Genomic DNA, 18,991 nt, shown 5'->3' on the forward strand with positions numbered 1-18,991 from the left:
AAGCACCTTCATATTATATCTAATCCTGCTTATTTTAAGGTGGAGTTAATTATCCTGAACCATAGTGGGAGCCCGGGCAATTAGTTTAGGCTAAACCACTTGGCTTTAAACTAAGTGGAAGGAAATGGAGTTCCATTTCTGCCAGGTACAAGCCCCTAGTACCTGACTGGGCCACAGTCTTTCCTTCAGGAATGTAAAGATATTCTCCTCAGACTGTTACAAACATTTAATTGTCTGAGAAGGAATGTACCAGATCTAAGGTAGGGTGATCTTTGAGGAGAAACCATTTTTTAGTCCCTTACCAAACAAGCATCTGAAGAGAGGAGGATGCCAATATTGAGACTGGGTCATCTGTGAGCCCTCTAGGTTGATATTCTTTCCACACTGATAGCTCACTAATAAAATTTTTAACCAAGATGCGATTCTGAATTTCTTATTTGACCACAGCTACATATCATCTGATTTGGAAACATAATAGGAAAAAAGGTAAATTATCAGCCGCGTATTCTTCGTCCAGGAAATTAAAGTGCTTATTTTATATGGGTGCAAATTTGAAGTTTTATCGCCTTAAGAAACTGTCACTGAGGTTAATGCTGTTAATGTCCCATTAGATCAAGCCTCAAGTGGATTGTGTGGTTATTTTGTATATATTTTGTAATGCAAAGCTTTTAGCTTTAATATTACTGGTTTGGAATGTTACCTGGCGCTCATTCCACAGTGTAAGTATGTATTATTCAGAGTTTCTGAAAGCATTAGAGTTATTGACAAAGCCATTTTATAGTCTTTGTGTTGAAAGAATATTTCACTTTTGCTGTCTTTCTGACCTGCATCAATTATTAAAATGTTCATGAAATTGGAATTGTTCCCAGGTATTTTTGCACATGTGTTTTTCTGAAGAGATGGATTCACATGGGTTTTATGGAATCAACTGGTTTGTTTTATTTGTGTGCTAGGTGGTATCTTGGCCAACAAACAAAATTGCTTTGATGACTTTCAGTATGCTGCCAAATACCTCATCAAAGAAGGCTACACATCTCCAAAGAAGCTGACTATTAATGGAGGTTCAAATGGAGGCCTCTTAGTTGGTAAGAACTGCTTGTATATTTCCCAGCTTTGGTACTGGAGTTTATCAAAATAACCAAGCAGAAATTTATCAGAACCTTTTTTTCAAGAGTTGCAGAATGTCTGTGCATTAATATATACCAAGCATTAAGTATATACAGTCCCACTCTATTTGCCACTTACAATGGACATCAGGATTCTGCAGTGAATACTGACTGCAGTACTTACGATTATTGTCTTGTTTGCTAGAGCCAACCCCTTGGTAGAATCACAGAGTAAGAATGCATTGAAAAAAATGTGTTTTTCATCTCTTAAGGCTGACTAGTAGGAAACAATAACTGAATAACCAGAAAACCTGTTATGGAGCGTTCAGGAATTTTTGTGTGCCTATGGCATAAGCCAGAATCCCAAGTTCTGCAGTACTTCATTAGAGCTTCTTATTCAGTCCCTCTGTAGCCATGCATTCTCATTCATAGAGGAGAAAATGATAACGTGACATTTCTGCATTTAAGGCCTTTGTACAAGGACACGTGACTGACTTTTAATCGTGTAGTTAAGAGATGATGACAAATAAATCCAGGAATGTCTCTTGTGCGAAACAATAAATTCAAGGACTTTTAAGGTACTATGTAAATGTAAATGATGTTACAGGTGCATTTCGTTCACTGCTATGTTCTTAAATTTAAGGAAATTAATAGCTTTCTTAGAAAAAGTTGCACAAAAAATCTTATATTCTAAGCAGTGTTTTAAAAGCTACATTTATTTCTGATTATATCCTAGTTTCTAAAAGTGGTAGAATAAAAAAAGAGTTATTTGTTTTGGTCTTGGCAGGAGAAAGAAACACAAAAGAATAATGTTGTGGTTAGTTTGGATTATTTTAAAAACAACATGAGAGATATGAGACAGTATGACAGAGATGATCTACTCATGATAAAAGCATCTAGTTTATTGGAAATGAGATTTATTAGGACCACCCTTTGCATGCTCTACTCTACTCTCTATTTAACAGCTGCTGAATACTGACTGTTGATTTTTTTGTTGTCGTTGTTTTACAGTGAACTAGTATCTTGTATAAGAAACGACATTTGAAGCTATACAGCTCTTTGATCTGTGCCATCTTGGCCACAACAATTGTTTTAAAGACAAACATGTAATGTCATACTTTTGCATATTTGCTTCTCAGATGGCAGAAGGTGTTTGTGTACTGTAAACACCACCAATAGAAATGGATGAAAAAAATAGAGGAAAAAAGATTTTACACATCATTGGGAGTACAACCACCATAAAAGTCCATGTTATGTGAGCACAATTATATATATATATGAAAATTCTGTTAAACTTCCAATGTATTACATAGCTTCTGCAAATACTGTTTTGTCCTTACTTGAACTTCAGTTTCACTCAGGATGGGATTCATCCTACTTTGCTTTAGTCACCAAAAAAATCTGTGTTTCTTCATGAACAAATCAGCTGGGCACCTTCTTTAGGTGAGGAAATGAGTGCAGAGTGCATGTCATGTCTGTATTAGACGGACATGTGAGTCTAGACGCTTCTGTTGTGAAAGTCTAGTGTTAGAAACCTATTGCAATTGCTGACTAATTACAATCCATCTGGATTTCGTTGTTCTTAATGAGACAGATTGAAAAAGGTGAATTTAGGAAATACAAAAGTGCTTTTTCAACTTAAGTTTTGCAGTAGCTGTTCATACAACGCTGGCAAGCATAACTGTTACGTTAAGTGCAAGCATCCAGTGCCAGATTTTCTTAGTTTTTCATTTTCTGAGAGAAAAAAAAATTATAAGGAAGAGTATTGTCATTCTTCCAAAATACTGTTTCTTTTTAATCTTAACCAAGAGGAGGTGTCTCTGAGGAGCACAGGGCTCTGAACTCTTGCCTCATTGAGTTGAGAAACAATACTTCCTTGTCCTGCAGGATATGATCCCAAAGCTCAGCATGGCAGCACAGCTGTGACCTGAAAGCCTCTTTCATGAAAATGCAGCATTTGTCCTCTTGTGTTTGCTTAGGCAAACAGTTTGGAGGCTTTGGTACCAAATTTTAAAGCTCAATGTGTAGAGGGATAAAATTAATGAATAAATTGTTGTTCCAGGTTACAGCTCCATAATGCATATAATTATGGCTAACAAAAGGGGTGTAATGGGAACTAATAAGTGGCTCCAAAAATGCTTTCTTACTGGAGTAACTATTCTGAGAGCTAGGAGCAGCAGTTTTGATATAATCCTGAGCAATGCACAGTTCTTCAAGAGATGTTTTACAATGAAGAATTGAATGAATTCAATCTTACGATAGGTGTTTTGGCTTTTTTTTTTTCCTGCCAGAATAGCATTTCTCTTCAAAAAAGGAAATGACTTGAAAAGATCTGATTGAAAGACTCAGTTAAAAGGATGAAGAACTTTTAGACAATAGTCTTATATAAGAAAAAGACCCAGGAAGTGCAGTTACGTATCAGAGATGACTAGAAGTAAAAAAACATCCTCCAGAAAACAGAAATAAGATTCAAGTGAAGAAAATAGGTTAAAAATAAGCTTTGACAGGGACTGATGGACCACAGGAGGCTGTGCAAATTGCTAACAACATAAATGTTGGTAATAAAAACTTTCTGTGTGTGTCAGAAGCAGGAAGCTGACCAGAACATCTTTGGGGCTGTGCAGGAGCACTAAATAAAGATAATGACAGAACAGAAAAAGGAAATGGTTCATTTCTATTGATGTTCCTTACTACAGAGCACTGGGATTTCCCTTCACTAGTCTCTCCTTCTGGGTGATACTCTGAGGAGTTGCCTCAAGCTGAAGCATTAGCAGAAGAGGTTTGAGAATAAATCGAATGAAAAATCATCTCTTGCCAGGACCAGACGGTACACACACAAGATCCTAAATGAATTCCAATGTGAAATTGCAGACTACTAAGCCTGAATGTCTGATGAACAGAAGGGGACAAGTTTAATGCCAATTTTTTAAATGGTTCATGGCTAACCACAAACTGCAGTAAATCTGATTTCTGTAACAGATAAGCCAATTGAAACCAACAAATAATAGTTGACATGCATGGGGAAGAATTTTGCAGGCTGAAGTTGTATCTTGAAATCTTATTGCTATTTGAAGGAGTCAAGGAGCATATGGTGCATGTAACAGTGATCTGGTTATTCTTGGATTTTCACAAGCTTTTCACAAGATCTCAAGGAAGTTCTTGTTGAGTTGGATGGAAGGTTGCCATTGTGAAAGAAAGCAAAGAATGGGAAGAAATAATCTATTTTCACAGTGGACAAAAATGAGAAGCTGACGAATTTGAGAAAGACTATATCTAGGTTTGGATGTACAGTGATGAGATCTGAATTAAGGAAGGAATCCATTGTGGTAGTTAAATGAAAATATAGGTACTGTTATTTCTTATGCTACAAAAAAAAAAGTGTAGGGAATTTGTAAAATCATCTGGCAGATTTAAATCAAGCAGAAGTTGGAATTGAAGAACTCATTGCTGCAGGATATCATAACAATAGATGAATAAGCATTAAGAAAGGAAATAGATGTATTTATGGGGGATACTTGTTCTGATGGCTGAGGATAAACTCCAACTCAGGAGAAACCAACTGACTAGTTGCAAAAGCTGACAATGAACAGGAAATCTCTCAGTATTTTCTGTATTAAGGCTTTTTCCAGAGCACCTGCCAGTTGTCACTCTTGTAAATTGAACATGGCGCTAGATGGTCCTAATCTGGTTATTTTTTGTAATAGAAGACAAGCATTATTCTTAAAGAAATTTTCCCTTCCAGAAGTAGGGAAATGAAAATAATAAAAAGAAAAAAATACTGCAGTAACTTTTTTTTTTAAATTAAAATGAGGTTGTTCCTCTGATTTTGTAAAAGTTTGCTTTCATTAGAACTCTTTTCATATGAATTGACATAGTAATTATGGAAGAAAACTTATCAGTAAATGGAGAATTTTGCTCCTTAATGTCCTTTTCTTTGTTGACAGTAATGTTAGAAAGTGAATGGTTCAGCACACTTCAATTTCAGTCCAAAAGTTCACACATTTAACAAGTTTCTCCTAGCAAACTCAGTTTGCTACTTTGGAAGACATTTGCTAAGAACTGTGCTTAGTGCTTTAAGAGGAAATAGCTCTTAAGTTCTTTAGAAAATATCAGCTTTGACAATTATAGTTGTTATCCATTTCTATGTTTGTTTCCATTTTTTTCTTAAAAGACTGTTTCATTTCATATATACTGGCAGGCTTCTCTCATTGCAATTGGTTTTATTTTGGATATTCTGTATTCAAGTTCTTTGGCTTCAGATATTACATGGGAAATCTGTATTTCTTATCATGTTGTTTTACCTTAGCAATTTTCTGTTTTGTTGGTTGTTTTTTTTTTTTGCTGACAATAACTTACTGCTATTGGACCTTTTACTGCTGAATTTAATTCTTTAAGATATTAATACTTATAGAGTTGTTTTCTTGTCAAAGCTGCCTGTGCTAATCAGCGTCCTGACCTCTTCGGCTGTGTTATTGCCCAAGTGGGAGTGATGGATATGCTAAAGTTCCACAAGTACACCATTGGCCATGCTTGGACTACTGACTACGGTTGCTCTGACCATAAAGAGCAGTTTGAATGGCTATGCAAGTAAGTATCTCTCAGTACTTCTGTCATTGTTAAAATGCCAACTCTGCTCAACAGTTTCAGGTTGTTGTGATAAATAGCTATTATTATTAGCTAATATGAATTATTTCATTCTTTTCTCACATTAGATTTATGGACTTTAGAGTTTCTTTACAAGTCAACTTCGCATGAGAGCAACTCTCTTCAAAGCCCTGTTGAGTTAACTGATTATAGTTTCTGAAACCATATTCTACTAGCAGCTTTAACCATTTGTTAGGTACTCTTTCCAGACAATGCTTGCTTTAGGCTGTCACAACAGAGTATTCTCAAGTGAACCACTATGTAAATTGTATTTTTTACAATGGGGAAAAGAAAATAACCATTATTAACTGTATTATACAGTGTGGATAGGATTTATTTGTAGGAATTGAATGGCAGTAGACCATAACAGGATATTAGTTCAGTTCTTAGGCTCTTGCTAAGAGTTCTGGAAAGATTATTTAGAAGGGGAAAATAAAACAGACACTGTGAGAGAACAGCAATAGTCTGCACATTTGATATGGTCACTAACGACTGTGTTAAAACATGTTCCATCATTTAAAATTATTTTTCTGGCATCTCATCTCCTGTTACTGTAATTGTATTCCTTCAATAATGAAGATTGGCATTACAGGACAATGCTTCAGACATGCTAACAATTTGGCTTGTCTGAAACACAGTAGTTTTTAGATAATAAAAAATGTGTATGCTAGAGTACACTGAGATCTAACTTATCTACAACATTTACTAAAAAAACAAGCAATATCAATTCCAAATACTAGATAATCAGTTGGGCCCATTGTAATTACATTGTTACAAGATCCCTAGTTGTTCAATTTAAGGTTTCAGTGGCAAACAAAGTTTGTATATACAATGCACAAAACAACTAGCAAATTTAATAATTTCTTTAATCGTTAGTTTTCAAAAAATACTGTTTGCTTTAAAATGTAAGTATCAATTAAGTAATCTTGATTATTTTGGACAGTAAAATTGGCATGAACATCTGTAAGTTCAGATATCCTGAAGTTGTAAAGTGGAAGCAAAGTTTTAAATTCATTCTATGATTAGGAGATATGCATCTGCATAAAGGACTCATACTTTACCTACTTATTTACCTGTTTATTTATATGCTTAACTCACAAAATCCAATGCATAATTTTAAAAACATAATATTACCTGAAATATTTCTACTTGGCAAAATTTCTTTAAGCTGCTTTGCCTCCTGTTCAACTGGCAATGGTACATCAAATCATCAAATATAGAAAGATAAATAATGTTTCAAAAATGTTGTCTTTACAGATACCCAAAAAATACCTTATAACTAAACTGCCATGTACTGACCATCTTTTTTTTTTTTTTAAATAAAAAACAACAAATTGTCATCTGGAAATTCACTTACATTGCTCTTTCAGTGGAAATGAGGGAGTTAGGAATCTGTTAGGTTAGACAATCAAATATTGTTATATTGCTGTGTGTTCTTAAAAACAATTTGGGATTACTTAATGGTTACTCATCTAAATGTGAGATTAATTTAAAAAAAAAAAAACAAAAAACAGAATTCCCTTTGTATTTTCTCTGATGAAATAGAAAAAATAAATTGTGTCCTACTCCTGATTTCAAAAATGTAAGACTATTCTTTGGTTAGATGGAATTCTCTGTGACTATTAAATTCAATTTATAATGTCAGAGTATTTTTGTTGTTGTTGTTGAGATATGTAGATACATTCTTTACATTATGCTGCAGTCGTGTTTAAAAAATTTTCCTGCAAAGAAAACAAGTTTCTAAGTAAGATTTCTTACTCAAAAAGTAAGAATCAGTCATCTGTCTAGACCAATAAAACTTGCAGTTCTTTTTTCAGTTTCCTGCATGATATTCCTTCAGGGTACCTGCATGTTCAAAACTGGTATAAATACTAGTGGGAACAAATTTTGGTAAATATATATAGCACTTGTTGTTCACCATGAGAAACTGTTTTGTATGGAAAAGAGACATTCATTCACATGCAGACCTGGAAATACATGTGTGTGCTGGAAAAGTCTTCATCTCCTTGCTTCGCTGCAGAATAGATCCTGCTATGAGCTTTAGAGCTTCTGTTGTTCTTTCCCTGTTGCCCATTGCTGCTATTTTGATATTTCTGTGAGACGTAAGCATACGTCTCTGTAAGTTACTGTATTTGCTTCACATTTGAGAGCCAGTGATTTGTTATGTGTCATTTGCCAGTAGTGCAGTCCTGGTATGTGCAATGGGGAATTGTACAATTGAGTGCTATCAGATGTCACTGTGATAATTTCAGTGGGAGAGGACCTTCTTATTGGATCTTGAGGAGAAAATATATAAATGTTTGTGTATTCTTCTCAGGTATTCTCCACTTCACAACGTTAAACTACCAGAAGAAGATGGCATCCAGTATCCCTCTACACTGCTGCTCACAGCAGACCATGATGATCGTGTGGTCCCTCTACACTCACTGAAGTTTATTGCTACTCTGCAATATGTTGTGGGTCGAAGCCGTAAACAAACCAATCCACTTCTCATCCATGTTGACACCAAAGCTGGACATGGAGCAGGAAAGCCAACTGCTAAAGTTATAGAAGAAGTGTCAGATATGTTTGCTTTTATAGCACGTTGCCTAAATCTTGATTGGATTGAATAGGCAAAATGCTTATTACTTTCTCCTTTAGGAAAAAAAGAAGGGCTTTAACACCATTTAAGACCAACCAGATACTACTTGGTGTAGTACTTACATTTAAGAACTACAGTTCAATATTTTATTGATCCAACCTGCTATGGAATTTTGATCTGTGCTTCCCTTTTTTTAGAATTTCTTTGAATTTCTTTTCTACTGCATTTCAAAGTACATATTAAGTAGCATGTTCAAATACATAGCTGAGCTACTGTCAGTGTTGTTGTGAACATCTAGATTCCAGATTTAGTGTTAGTTGAGCTAATTTCATGTAAACAATTTTAATGTATTTTACACCTATAAACATATCCAGATCATCTGTAATTAAATGTAAGTACTGTCCGCATACAAGAACTCTGAGCATACTTTATTTACACAGTAACTTATTGAAAAATGGAAATGTAAAATGTTCTTTGATAATCATGAAATATCGAGGAGATAGTAGTCTAGGTAATTAATTACCCAGATATTATTTAAAAAATTGTATTACTTCATACTGTTTGTAACAGTGTTATTACAGTTATAATAATGTTACTAAATTGTCTTTTCTTACCACAAAGACTTGAAAATGTCCATTTTCTCTTCTGTTGTTTATTTTCACAAAGAAGAGAAAATTGGAGGCAGGAAAACTTGAAGAACTCTTCAGGTACTCAATTATCAGTCAAGGTATGCATATACACTTCATAGTGTTGCCTTTCTACTGTTAATTCTTCAACTATTTTTAAACTGTAGACAGATTTGTCTAGATTGTTCAAATTCAGATTTTCCCAATGCATATGACAGGATATTCTTTAAGGTGCCAAAATTTGAAGATACATACATAGCCTTGTCCTGGCTGCAAAACAACAAAAGCATATAAGCAGACTTCCTAGTGAATTGACATGCACGCAGTACCTGAACTGCCATTTCATTAATCTGATTAGGTTGTAGAGCTATTAAATATGAGTAGAAGTTGTCTAGTAGCTGTCTAAACTGTGATGTGCTGCAGCAAGCAGATTTTTATTTTGGGGACAGAAAGGTTTTCTACCATTGACTATTAGTCTTGTTCCCATCAAGCAAATACTACTGCTTCTCAGTTTTGGATAAACTGATACTCTCTTCCAGTATTATGTTTGTCATCATATTCATACTTGGATCCCAAGGCTTTTGGAATTTTTGAGCTATTTGAGCTCTGAGCTCAAGAGCTTTATCTCTAAGCAAGTAATGTCTCAACTTGGGAAGAGGGAGTGGTATTTAAAAAGTGAGTAGGCTGCTGATTATCTGTACCAAATTCATATTGTTTCTCTCACTCTCAGGGACTCTTCCTGATTCACTCTGTAGCCTGGGAAGGATCATGCCTCCAAAGCCCTTATAAAGTACAATCTGATTTGGGGGGATGGAGGGGGGTGGGGAAGAGGGATTTCTGCTTTCATAACAAGTACCATACCGATAAACCTGTATGTGATCTGAAGCTTATTTGTGAACCCTGGACATTATTTTTACCAAATAATGTATGGATTGCTGTATTTGATCACAGCATCGAATTGAACAATCAGACTAGAGAGCTGAGGGATTTTTTTTTTTTTTATTCCTCCAGGCTGTGAAAGCGGAGTTTGGGTTCAGCATCTCACCCTGACCTTTTTCCCATAGACATGTGAACTATTTTCTAAGATCATTTTGGAATTTTTAACAGCTGTGCTGTAGGGGCAGGAATGAAGCTGATGATAGAAAGCTGGGACGAGTGTCTGACACACCAGAAGGCTGTGCTGCAATTTGGCAAGACTTGGAAAGGCTGGAGAGTTGGGCAGAGAGGAGCACTATGCAGTTCAATAGGGCAAGAATCCTACATCTGGGAAGGAGTAACCACACATATCAGTTAGGGGTTAGGGGACTGACCTGCTGGAAAGAAGCTCTGCAGAGAAGGACCTGGGGGTCCTAGTGGACAACAGGCTGGCCACGAGTTAGCAGTGTGCCATTATGCTTAAGAAGGCCAATGGGATCCTGGGATGCATTAAAAGGAGCATGGCCAGCAGGTCAAAGGAGGTGATCCTCTCCTTCCGCTCTGCCCTGGTGAGGCCTCATCTGGAGTACTGTGTCCAGTTCTGGGCTCCTCAGCTCAAGAAAGACAGAGAACTTCCAGAGAGAGTCCAGCGGAGGGTCCTGGAGCATCTCGCTTGTGAAGAAAGGCTGAGAGACATGGGACTATTCAGCCTGGAGAAGACTAAGCGGGGATCTTATCAATACTTATAGATATCTGAAGAAAGGGTATCTAGTGGATGATGGGGCTGGGCTCTCTTTGATGATGCCCAGCAACAGAACAGGGGGAATGAACACAAACAGGAGCATAGGAAGTTCCATCTGAACATGTGGAAAAACTTTATTGTGAGGGTGGCAGACCACTGGAACAGGCTGTCCAGAAAGGTTGTGGAGTCTCCTTCTCTGGAGATATTCAAAACCTGTCTCGATGCTTTCCTCTGTAACCTGCTGTATAGAATCTGCTTTATCCAGGTGCTGAACTACATGATCTTCAGTGGTCCCTTCCAGCCCCTACGATCCTGTGCTCCTGTAATGCACAAGTGCAGTGCCATCTTTGAAAGTAACACCCCAGAGAATCTAAACTCTTCTTGAATGTTATGATATCAACAGGGCAGAGGTTTTTCTCTAAGCAAGAACTTTGCTTGATAGGGTTTGTAGAAAGCAGGATCCTTGGATAACTGTGAAACTGAGCTGAATTACATCAGCGCCTTGACTCTCAAATCCTTGAGCACAGCCACCTCAATCATCTTTTCAGTCTTTGTTTTACCTTGTTCCGTAGCTGCTCAAACACGTCTTTTTTCTTTCTGTTTTTACCAGGTAAGTTGCGAAGATTGGAAACAAACATTTCTCTTTGAGTGGCAAATGAGAGTGCTGAAGGTGGACCTCCCAGTCACAAGATTAATGTTCAGAATTCCCGCTGTAAAAAGCTGCTATCTCTATTAGAAAGATATTTTGTTTCAATAGTAAGGTCTTAATTGTGATATTTTAATTGATCTTAAGTAGATATTCCAAGTACAAGATTCAGGTTTCAAAAAAGTAATCTTGCAGAGCTGTCCTATTGACTGTACTGCTCCTTCTAGTACAGAAAGGATGATGGCCCCACATGGAATCCATGTTAATTCCAAGCAAGTAATACAGGAGTAATACACTGGAATTTAAACCTTTAAGATTTCAATTAAATAGACCTGGAACCAAACAACTCCTGGTGTAGAAAACCATAATGAAATTTCAGCTAATCTGCTTTCAAGGGTAGCAGTGGTAATGCTATTTCACAGAGAGGCCCTGTGTTCTGTGCCTTCTATTTCCAGTGCATGAAGCAAATTTCACTCGAGTCCTATAAGAGTCTTATGTTATATAAGCTAAAATCTGTTTTTAAGTGGAAATAAATGAACTTTTCACACAGTACTTCCTTTCAATATTCTTCACAGCTAATGTAAAGATATCTTAGTTGTCTTTGCCTCCATTATAATACATTTGCATCAGAGTTTATATGTGTGAAAAGAGTTGGAAGTATTTTAAAAGTTTTAAGTCTTCATATCCTTCACAAGAAAGAGCAAATTAATTTCCCTCATATTGGAGTTGATTTAATTTTTGGTATCTGAGGAAAAAAAAAACCACCTGAGTATAGATGGATGTTGAACCCTCCCCACCAGTATAACCACCAGCATCTAAGGGAAGAAGGAGGGCAGTTGTCTGTGGGTATGTAAGAGTAAGGAATGGTTAAGACAGAATTTGGAAACACCTGTTCCCACACCAGAACTTCTCCTGTTTCACCAGGATTTTCTTGACGTGAGTTTTCTTGGCCATCTGTCTGTAGGAAGGCAGAAACATGAGCAGCAGTTGTTTGGATTTGATACAGCAAGCAACAGCTTTCAGATATCTATGTTTGAAAGGTGATGTCAGGTCGTTTAATTTTAGCCAAAGGCAGCCCCTCAGACTTCCTGTCAGCCTCTCCTATGAAAGGGGTTTTCTAAGCTGAGTAGGTTTTGGGGGGAAGGGCTGAGGGAGGTGCTGGTAAGCCAAGCTAATAAACAAGCACCCAATTTTCTGCCAAGCTCTTCTACTTTGAAAGTCTTTAGCTAGACAGTTTTTGTGCAATCGCCTCTTTGTGCAGACCTCCCAGGATTTGGATAGTTCATGCTGTTTGAACAGCCAGGTTTGGCAACTTCTTTCAGTTCTCCATATGTTCTTTTAATTGTTTTTGCCTTGCTATTATTGTGTGCCAGGAAAATAAAAAGCATTTCTCCAGGTTTTTTTTTTTCCCCTTACTATTGAAGAAAGGAAAAGTGAGGTAGCCTTCCAATTCTCTCATCTATGAAGATAACCAGAGTGCATTCTCAGACAGTGTTACTCCTGAATAATTCTATACTGTTTCTAAACAGTCTCACACCTTCCACATGTTCATGGCAGAGGGATCCCTGTGATGGAGTCCCTGAGTGGAACTGAGACCAGCTGCTGGCATCTGCAGAAATAATACGAAGTTCTGGATTAGGAGGTCTGTGATTTGGCATTTTCCCCCCCAGTTTTTCATAAGAAAACGAATGGAAAATTCAACTCTTAAAGCTGAGCAACAGCATGTCAGCATCTCTGCTCTGTAGATACCCCTCTACATTTATAGCAGGAGTAATAGAGGCAAGGAACAAATGTGCTTGCATCCTTACCCATAGCAGGGTAAATTTAATTTTGGAGGTCTGAATAGTGAGAGTTAATCAATTAATGGTGGTTTTCACTAAAGATTTCTGGCTTCCACAGCAAATGCAACATGAGAGCTGGAGTCAATGGATCGATGTCTGCAAATGTGACATTTCTGGCCTGGTGTGCCGCTCAGAAGAAAAATGTTGGTGTGTGTGTTCTACTTTCAGCACGTATCAGGCCCTCTGTGTGCAAAAAGGAAGGAGATGATGTTCTTGAATGCCTCAAAGGGTATTTTAGCTAGCATGCATGTTAGATAGGCATCTGATAGTGCTAGCTAAAGCATTAACCTAGACATTTGTTTGTAACCTAAGCAGTGCCCAAAAATATTGTCTGTAATTTTCATCTTAACATTACTGTAAAAATATAGCAGAAATAATCAGATGAAAAGCAAGAGAGCTTAATTTTGTAGTATCCATGTTGTCCTACCCTTTCAGTGTAGTAGATGGATGTTTATTTTTCCAAGTTCCAAAATAAACATCCCCCTAGAAATGGAGAGGGGTGGAATTCCCTGGGTTTAGGAAATGAGGTAAGATCACACACCATGCAGACCCAGCTATGGCTGGGTTAGGAGGATTGATTCAGTCAAAAAATTCAACATAGATGGATTGAGCAACACAGAATACCTTAATTCAGCAGAGGCACCTGAGCTCATAGGTGGAAATTCCACTTAGTTCTTAATACCATCATTTTCACATTACTTTTCTTTCCCTGTGAAGAGCTGTACTTCACCTCTAACAGTTCCTCAGTATATTAAATATTAAATTACATTGCATTTCTGGAAGTTCTTTACTATGAAAGTGGTGAGGTGCTGGAACAGGCTGCTCGGAGAGGTTGTGGATGCCCCGTCCCTGGAGGTGTTCAAGGCCAGATTGGATGGGGCCCTGAGCAGCCTGGTCTAGTATTAAATGGGGAGGTTGGTGGCCTTGCATGTGGCAGGGGGGTTGAGGATTCATGATCCTTGAAGTCCCTTCCAACCCAAGCCATTCTGTGATTCTGTGATTTCAGTGATGCTATCAAATATATTCTCTTCTCCTGTGGGACTTCAAAAGCATCAAAAGACGAGCAAGAGCTAAAAAATTATCAGTAACTTTGAGTAACTGCGAGCATACTAAATAACAGAGGAATTTATTCATTAGTTGTATGCCAGTTAATGCAGTTCTTTAGGAGCTTGGATGAGATTGCCTAGCTGATGAAAACACTTATTTCTGTGCTGTTTAATGCTTTGAGGCTATCTTCTGGTGTGCACCATGAGCGTGTCATTGGAGCAGCAAATGATGAAGCACTGCAATATGAGCTGTTGTTTCCTTCCTGGGAAAGAAGTTGAGTAAAGTGTTGGGGCATTTCACTATTCAGAATCTTTTAGAGTGGTAACAGGAGCAGAAAATACATCATTAGATGATTATTGCAAATGAAACAGTGTTATTTCTCAGCAGATTATGATGTTTTCTGAAAGTGTTGTATTTCGGAGGGAGTTCTGCTGTAGTAAAACATGCTTTGAGCTGTACATATGTGCAAGTATCTATTTCAGTAATGTGGCAAAACTGTTAAGCACTCATGTTTATTGTTATATAACTAATATTGTGCTGTTTTGCACTGACATTGTTTTCTGATTTTAGTTTAAAGCTCCTCAGCATGAAAGGTGTCTTTTCATCATGAATATACAACTGACATAAAACTGTAAACTTATGACTTCTTACAATGACCCAAGCTATGGTTTACCTTTCATCTTACATTCCACAAGATAGGCATGGATATTAGGAAGACTTCACCTTATTGCCAGAAAAGTGAAATAAATCTTTATGATCACTGCCTGCAGATTGCAGAGCTTGGGAAGCCTCTGTCGTTAATTGCAAACACACTTCCAGCTGTATTTTGAAATTAAAGGCAAAACTTTTCGTAATTAGAGATGCTCAGACCTCCTGAGTTTTGAGAAAGTACAGATCCCCATCTTATCTCTGCAATAGCATCCATCCCTCGAAGACTGAAAGCAAAATAAGTCATTCTTGAAATTCTCCATATTTGCAATGCAGTTATCCTCCAGCACTAGCTTCCAGAGCATTGGCTGCCAAGCACAAACTGGAAAACATCCTCCTCTCACAGATGCCAATCACTCGCACAACAACCCAGTCATTAAACAGTTTGCTGCCACGGGCCAGCTGCCCATCCTTTCTGCTCGTTGGAACCTTCCAAAGCCTTCAACTTGCCAGAGGAAGTAGATGGAGGAGGAAGGGTATCAGAAGTATAAAATTGCTTCTAGCTAATAAATTAGAAACCCTGTCGAGACCATTTCATTAGAGGCTTTGAACAGTATTTGTTGTTTTTTATGCTGGTTCCCTTTGGTGAGAATTAGGCAGCCAGTCTTGCCAAGTGGTGCCAGTAGTGCTGGGTCAGAGGAAGGATGATGTCACCTGGAAAGGTATTCTATAGCAGATGCTTTCTGTTCATAGATTTAACACCAACATGTGTTGATTTCTGCTACTTATCTAATTAGGATTATTTTGAGGGAATAGCCATCAGAACATCAACAGTGGAGGGGTGTTGTAGCCTGTCTAGTCCCTCAGAGAGGCTGTATGCCTCATATGGGTGCAAGACAGTATTGCAGCAGGACCTCTCCAAAACTTGGGGAGCAATCACTAGCCAAGTCTAGAAGTGGCACATCTCAGAGGATAGCAGGATAGAAACTGTGTATCTATCTTGTCAGAGGCACAGACCTATGGAGGCTGTACTTGTAGAGCTGAAGGAAGAGCTGTCCTCCAAGCAGTCAGAGGCTGGCTTTGGGGTGTGTTGGCCCTAACTCATCCCAAGCTACCACACTGACCATTACACTGGTGCTAAGCCAGTGTACTGGCTAAGTAGAACTATGAGTTCTCTGTTGATCTGTTATTTTGGAACCTGAGGATAAAGGACTTCTGGGGTGTGATAGACTGAATCAATTAACTGTTCAGCTATTTAACCCTGCTCTGCAGGCCTAGATGCAAAAGCATTAGTGGGCTGCCTGCAGGCCAAGGTGCCAGAGGGCAGCCTCCTTCAGCAGTGGAGGGCAGGTTTTGGTTGGGAGACCTGGCCCTCTGTATGTGGCTGGAAAGGCACAGCAGTCTCCTGCTGAGCCTCCACCACATTGCTAACCTAAGGGATTTAGGGATCTCAGTCTCCCGTGATGTCAGGAAGCACTGGAGAGATGTGAGCAGGAGACATTAGGTCCAGCCAAGGGGTCCACACAGGAGACACGAGGGGATCTGTTCGAGCAGATCAACCATGTATGTAAAGCTTGTGTCTTGTAGCTCCTGCCTTGGGTCTGCCTTTACCTGATGTGCCCCATCATGAAAAGTTTCATAGCTCTTTAAATAAATAAATCTTTCATCCTTTCAACACCTTCAGCACTGCAGGCATCTGGTCAGATTCAAACAGCTGGTGATAAATCATCCTGGCAAAAAAAAACATTTTCTGCTTTGTCTCATGTGTCCCCACATGCGATATTCTTCCATCTGACACCACCCCGGAGGCAGAAGTTGGGTGGTAAGTTTTTGCTTGGCTGCTGCTTTAAAATTCAGAGGTCTCACAGGGCCATGGTCTCCCTGCCCCACAGGAGCATGGTGCCATTGTGTAGGCAAAGCCCTGGGCAGGATCCTGGCAGCCTCCCAAATGCAGAGCTCCAGGGTGGCCTTGGAGGAGGATTCCTGGGAGGAAGGCTGGAAGGAGAGCTGCTTCCAGGGGGTATTTCATGCCCTGTGCCAGAGTAATGCCAGTGCTTAATACAGGTCTCATCTTCAGGAGCTGTACTGGGAGCTGTGTTTGAAGCGTGAGGTTTCTCGGACTTCCTGCCCTTCCTTAGCAGAGGACATGAATGTTGCCACATTCCAGGGGCAACTTATCTCTTCCTTTAAGTATAAACATCCTCTGTGCTCAAAGCTTTTTTTTTTCTTCCTGAATTTATTAGTGCACTCATCTCATTGTGAGTTTCTTCCACCAGTCAGAATGGCAACAGATGTCTAGAGAACCTAATCGCTCACATGTTCAAGCCCTAGAAGGCTGTGCAAGATATCTAGGGGATCGTGTCATTCTTGTCTCCAGCACAAATGTTGCTGGAATGCAATGCCAGCCTGGAAGCCGGCTTCCCAGGGAGCTGGGAGTGCAGTGGGGAAGTGAGTGAGCAGGCCTTCAGGAACAGTTCCTACCTCCATGCAGGGAGCCCCAACCTCCCCAGGCCTTGCTGAGCACTTCCCAAGGACAGGAGAGGCTGCCAGCTCCTTTACATGAGCAGTACTGCTGTGCTGAACCACACAAAGACACAGCATCACAGACTGGCTGAGGCTGGTGGAACCTCTGGGCCCATCCCAACCCCTGCTCCAGCAGGGACACCCACAGCAGGGTGCCCAGGCCCACATCCAGACGGCCTCTGAAGATCTCAGGGTGGAGACCTCACAGACTCTGGGCAGCCTCTGCCAGTGCTCCATCAGCTGCACAGAGGCTAGCAGGGGACAAGGCAAGTAGAGCCTGACCCTGCCGCTGAACCAACAAGGCCTGCTGCTTAATGCAGAGAAGTCCACCTTGTTGGACTAACAGTCCAGAACAGGACAGGACCTCCAGATACCAAGGGAGCTTCTTGGCCTGACTGGGAGTCATTGCTGGGAAGAAGCAGTGAATTGATGGGTTTCTGAATAGCAGTTAAATACTTAATGCCTGCCTGACTCCAGTTTCAGGTTCTTAAATACCGCTGTTGACTCTGAGCCTATATCTAACAGCAGCCTCGCCCTCCGCATTCTCCCATTCTATTTTCTCTGCACAGGATTACACACTGCAGGAATACTGTTTTCCTTACCTGCTCTGCACTCCACAAGGTGCTCTCTTTTCTAATTCAAGCTGCAAGTGCTCATTTTTCATTCTTCACACTCCTTGCTGTTTTAACCTTGCCTGTTCCTTGAATTATCTGGAGCTTCAGCATGCAGGAGCAACTATGAACCGTATGGCAAAAACATGCTGCAGGCTCACACGCACATAGAGACCTTTCCTTGGGGCTTTGGCTTAATTTTCTCTCTGCTTTGTTCCTGATTGCTCATTAGAAAGGCAGAAAGCCCTGGAGCCAATTTCCAAAGACTGGGCGTACCCACTGGGTGACATATGGCTCCCACAGACATGGCCCTCCAAAGGACTGTGCACTCAAATTGTATTTCTGGGATGCAGTGAGGATGTCAGGCAACGCTTCTGTTTTCAGTGAATGACTGGCTCTCACGCACTGGGAATCTTTGGTGCTACTGTTACTTTCCATTCAGTCCTCTGGTTTTCATCCCTGCTCTCAATGCACCTTCACTTTCTTCTGCTAACTCTAGATGTTGTCTTTTGCAGAAGGGGTTTCTAAGCTGCCCTGGCTCGGGTAAATCTTGCTCTTGTTCCTCAGAGCTGCCAACTGAAGCATTTTGCAGAACTCTCCTCCCAGGCTGGCAGGCTCCCACTCCAGCAGTGCTTTTGCCACTGCAGCAGTTCATCACAGCCATTGTTGTGGATGCACAGCCCTGGGGATAATTAGGTTTTCCCCATAAAGGTCCTCCAGTTCTCATTATTTCATCCTTTATGGTGGCACAGAGAATATGTTTTCTGGTTTTACGTTTTCTTGTTCTCATTTCAGGTAAGCAAATCCACACAGATCTAATTGAGATGAAGTCTGGGATTAAAAGTGAACCACCGTTCCCTTGCCTCTCGTTTTCAGTACTGGAAACTAAGAACTGTCAGCAAAAGACAGTCCTCATCCAAGACATAAGAACCAGTGCCTGTCTTCCTCTTCAGAATGGACCCAAAAAAACAAATGTCAATGGGGCTGATGGAGGGTCTGTGCCCTGGGGAGAAGGTCTATCAAGAAATTTCCTGAGCTCTTTGTTTACTGAACAAGACAGA

General features: G+C 39.5%; 1 protein-coding gene across 2 annotated transcripts in view; it reads left to right on the forward strand.

Annotated features, from left to right (window-relative positions):
- PREP (prolyl endopeptidase) overlaps window positions 1–8,746 on the forward strand; it is a 94,755-nt gene extending 86,009 nt beyond the window's left edge. For both annotated transcript variants that reach the window (XM_085217579.1, XM_010707556.3), the window contains exons 13-15: window positions 954–1,085; window positions 5,537–5,693; window positions 8,068–8,746. In XM_085217579.1, the coding sequence (XP_085073705.1) occupies window positions 954–1,085; window positions 5,537–5,693; window positions 8,068–8,362 (584 nt within the window). In that variant the 3' untranslated portion in view covers window positions 8,363–8,746. The remainder of the gene's footprint in view (window positions 1–953; window positions 1,086–5,536; window positions 5,694–8,067) is intronic.
- The last annotated feature ends 10,245 nt before the right edge of the window (window positions 8,747–18,991 follow it).

Source organism: Meleagris gallopavo, chromosome 2 (genome assembly GCF_905368555.1).
Source record: "Meleagris gallopavo chromosome 2, MGAL_WU_HG_1.1, whole genome shotgun sequence".
Lineage (NCBI taxonomy): Eukaryota > Metazoa > Chordata > Aves > Galliformes > Phasianidae > Meleagris > Meleagris gallopavo.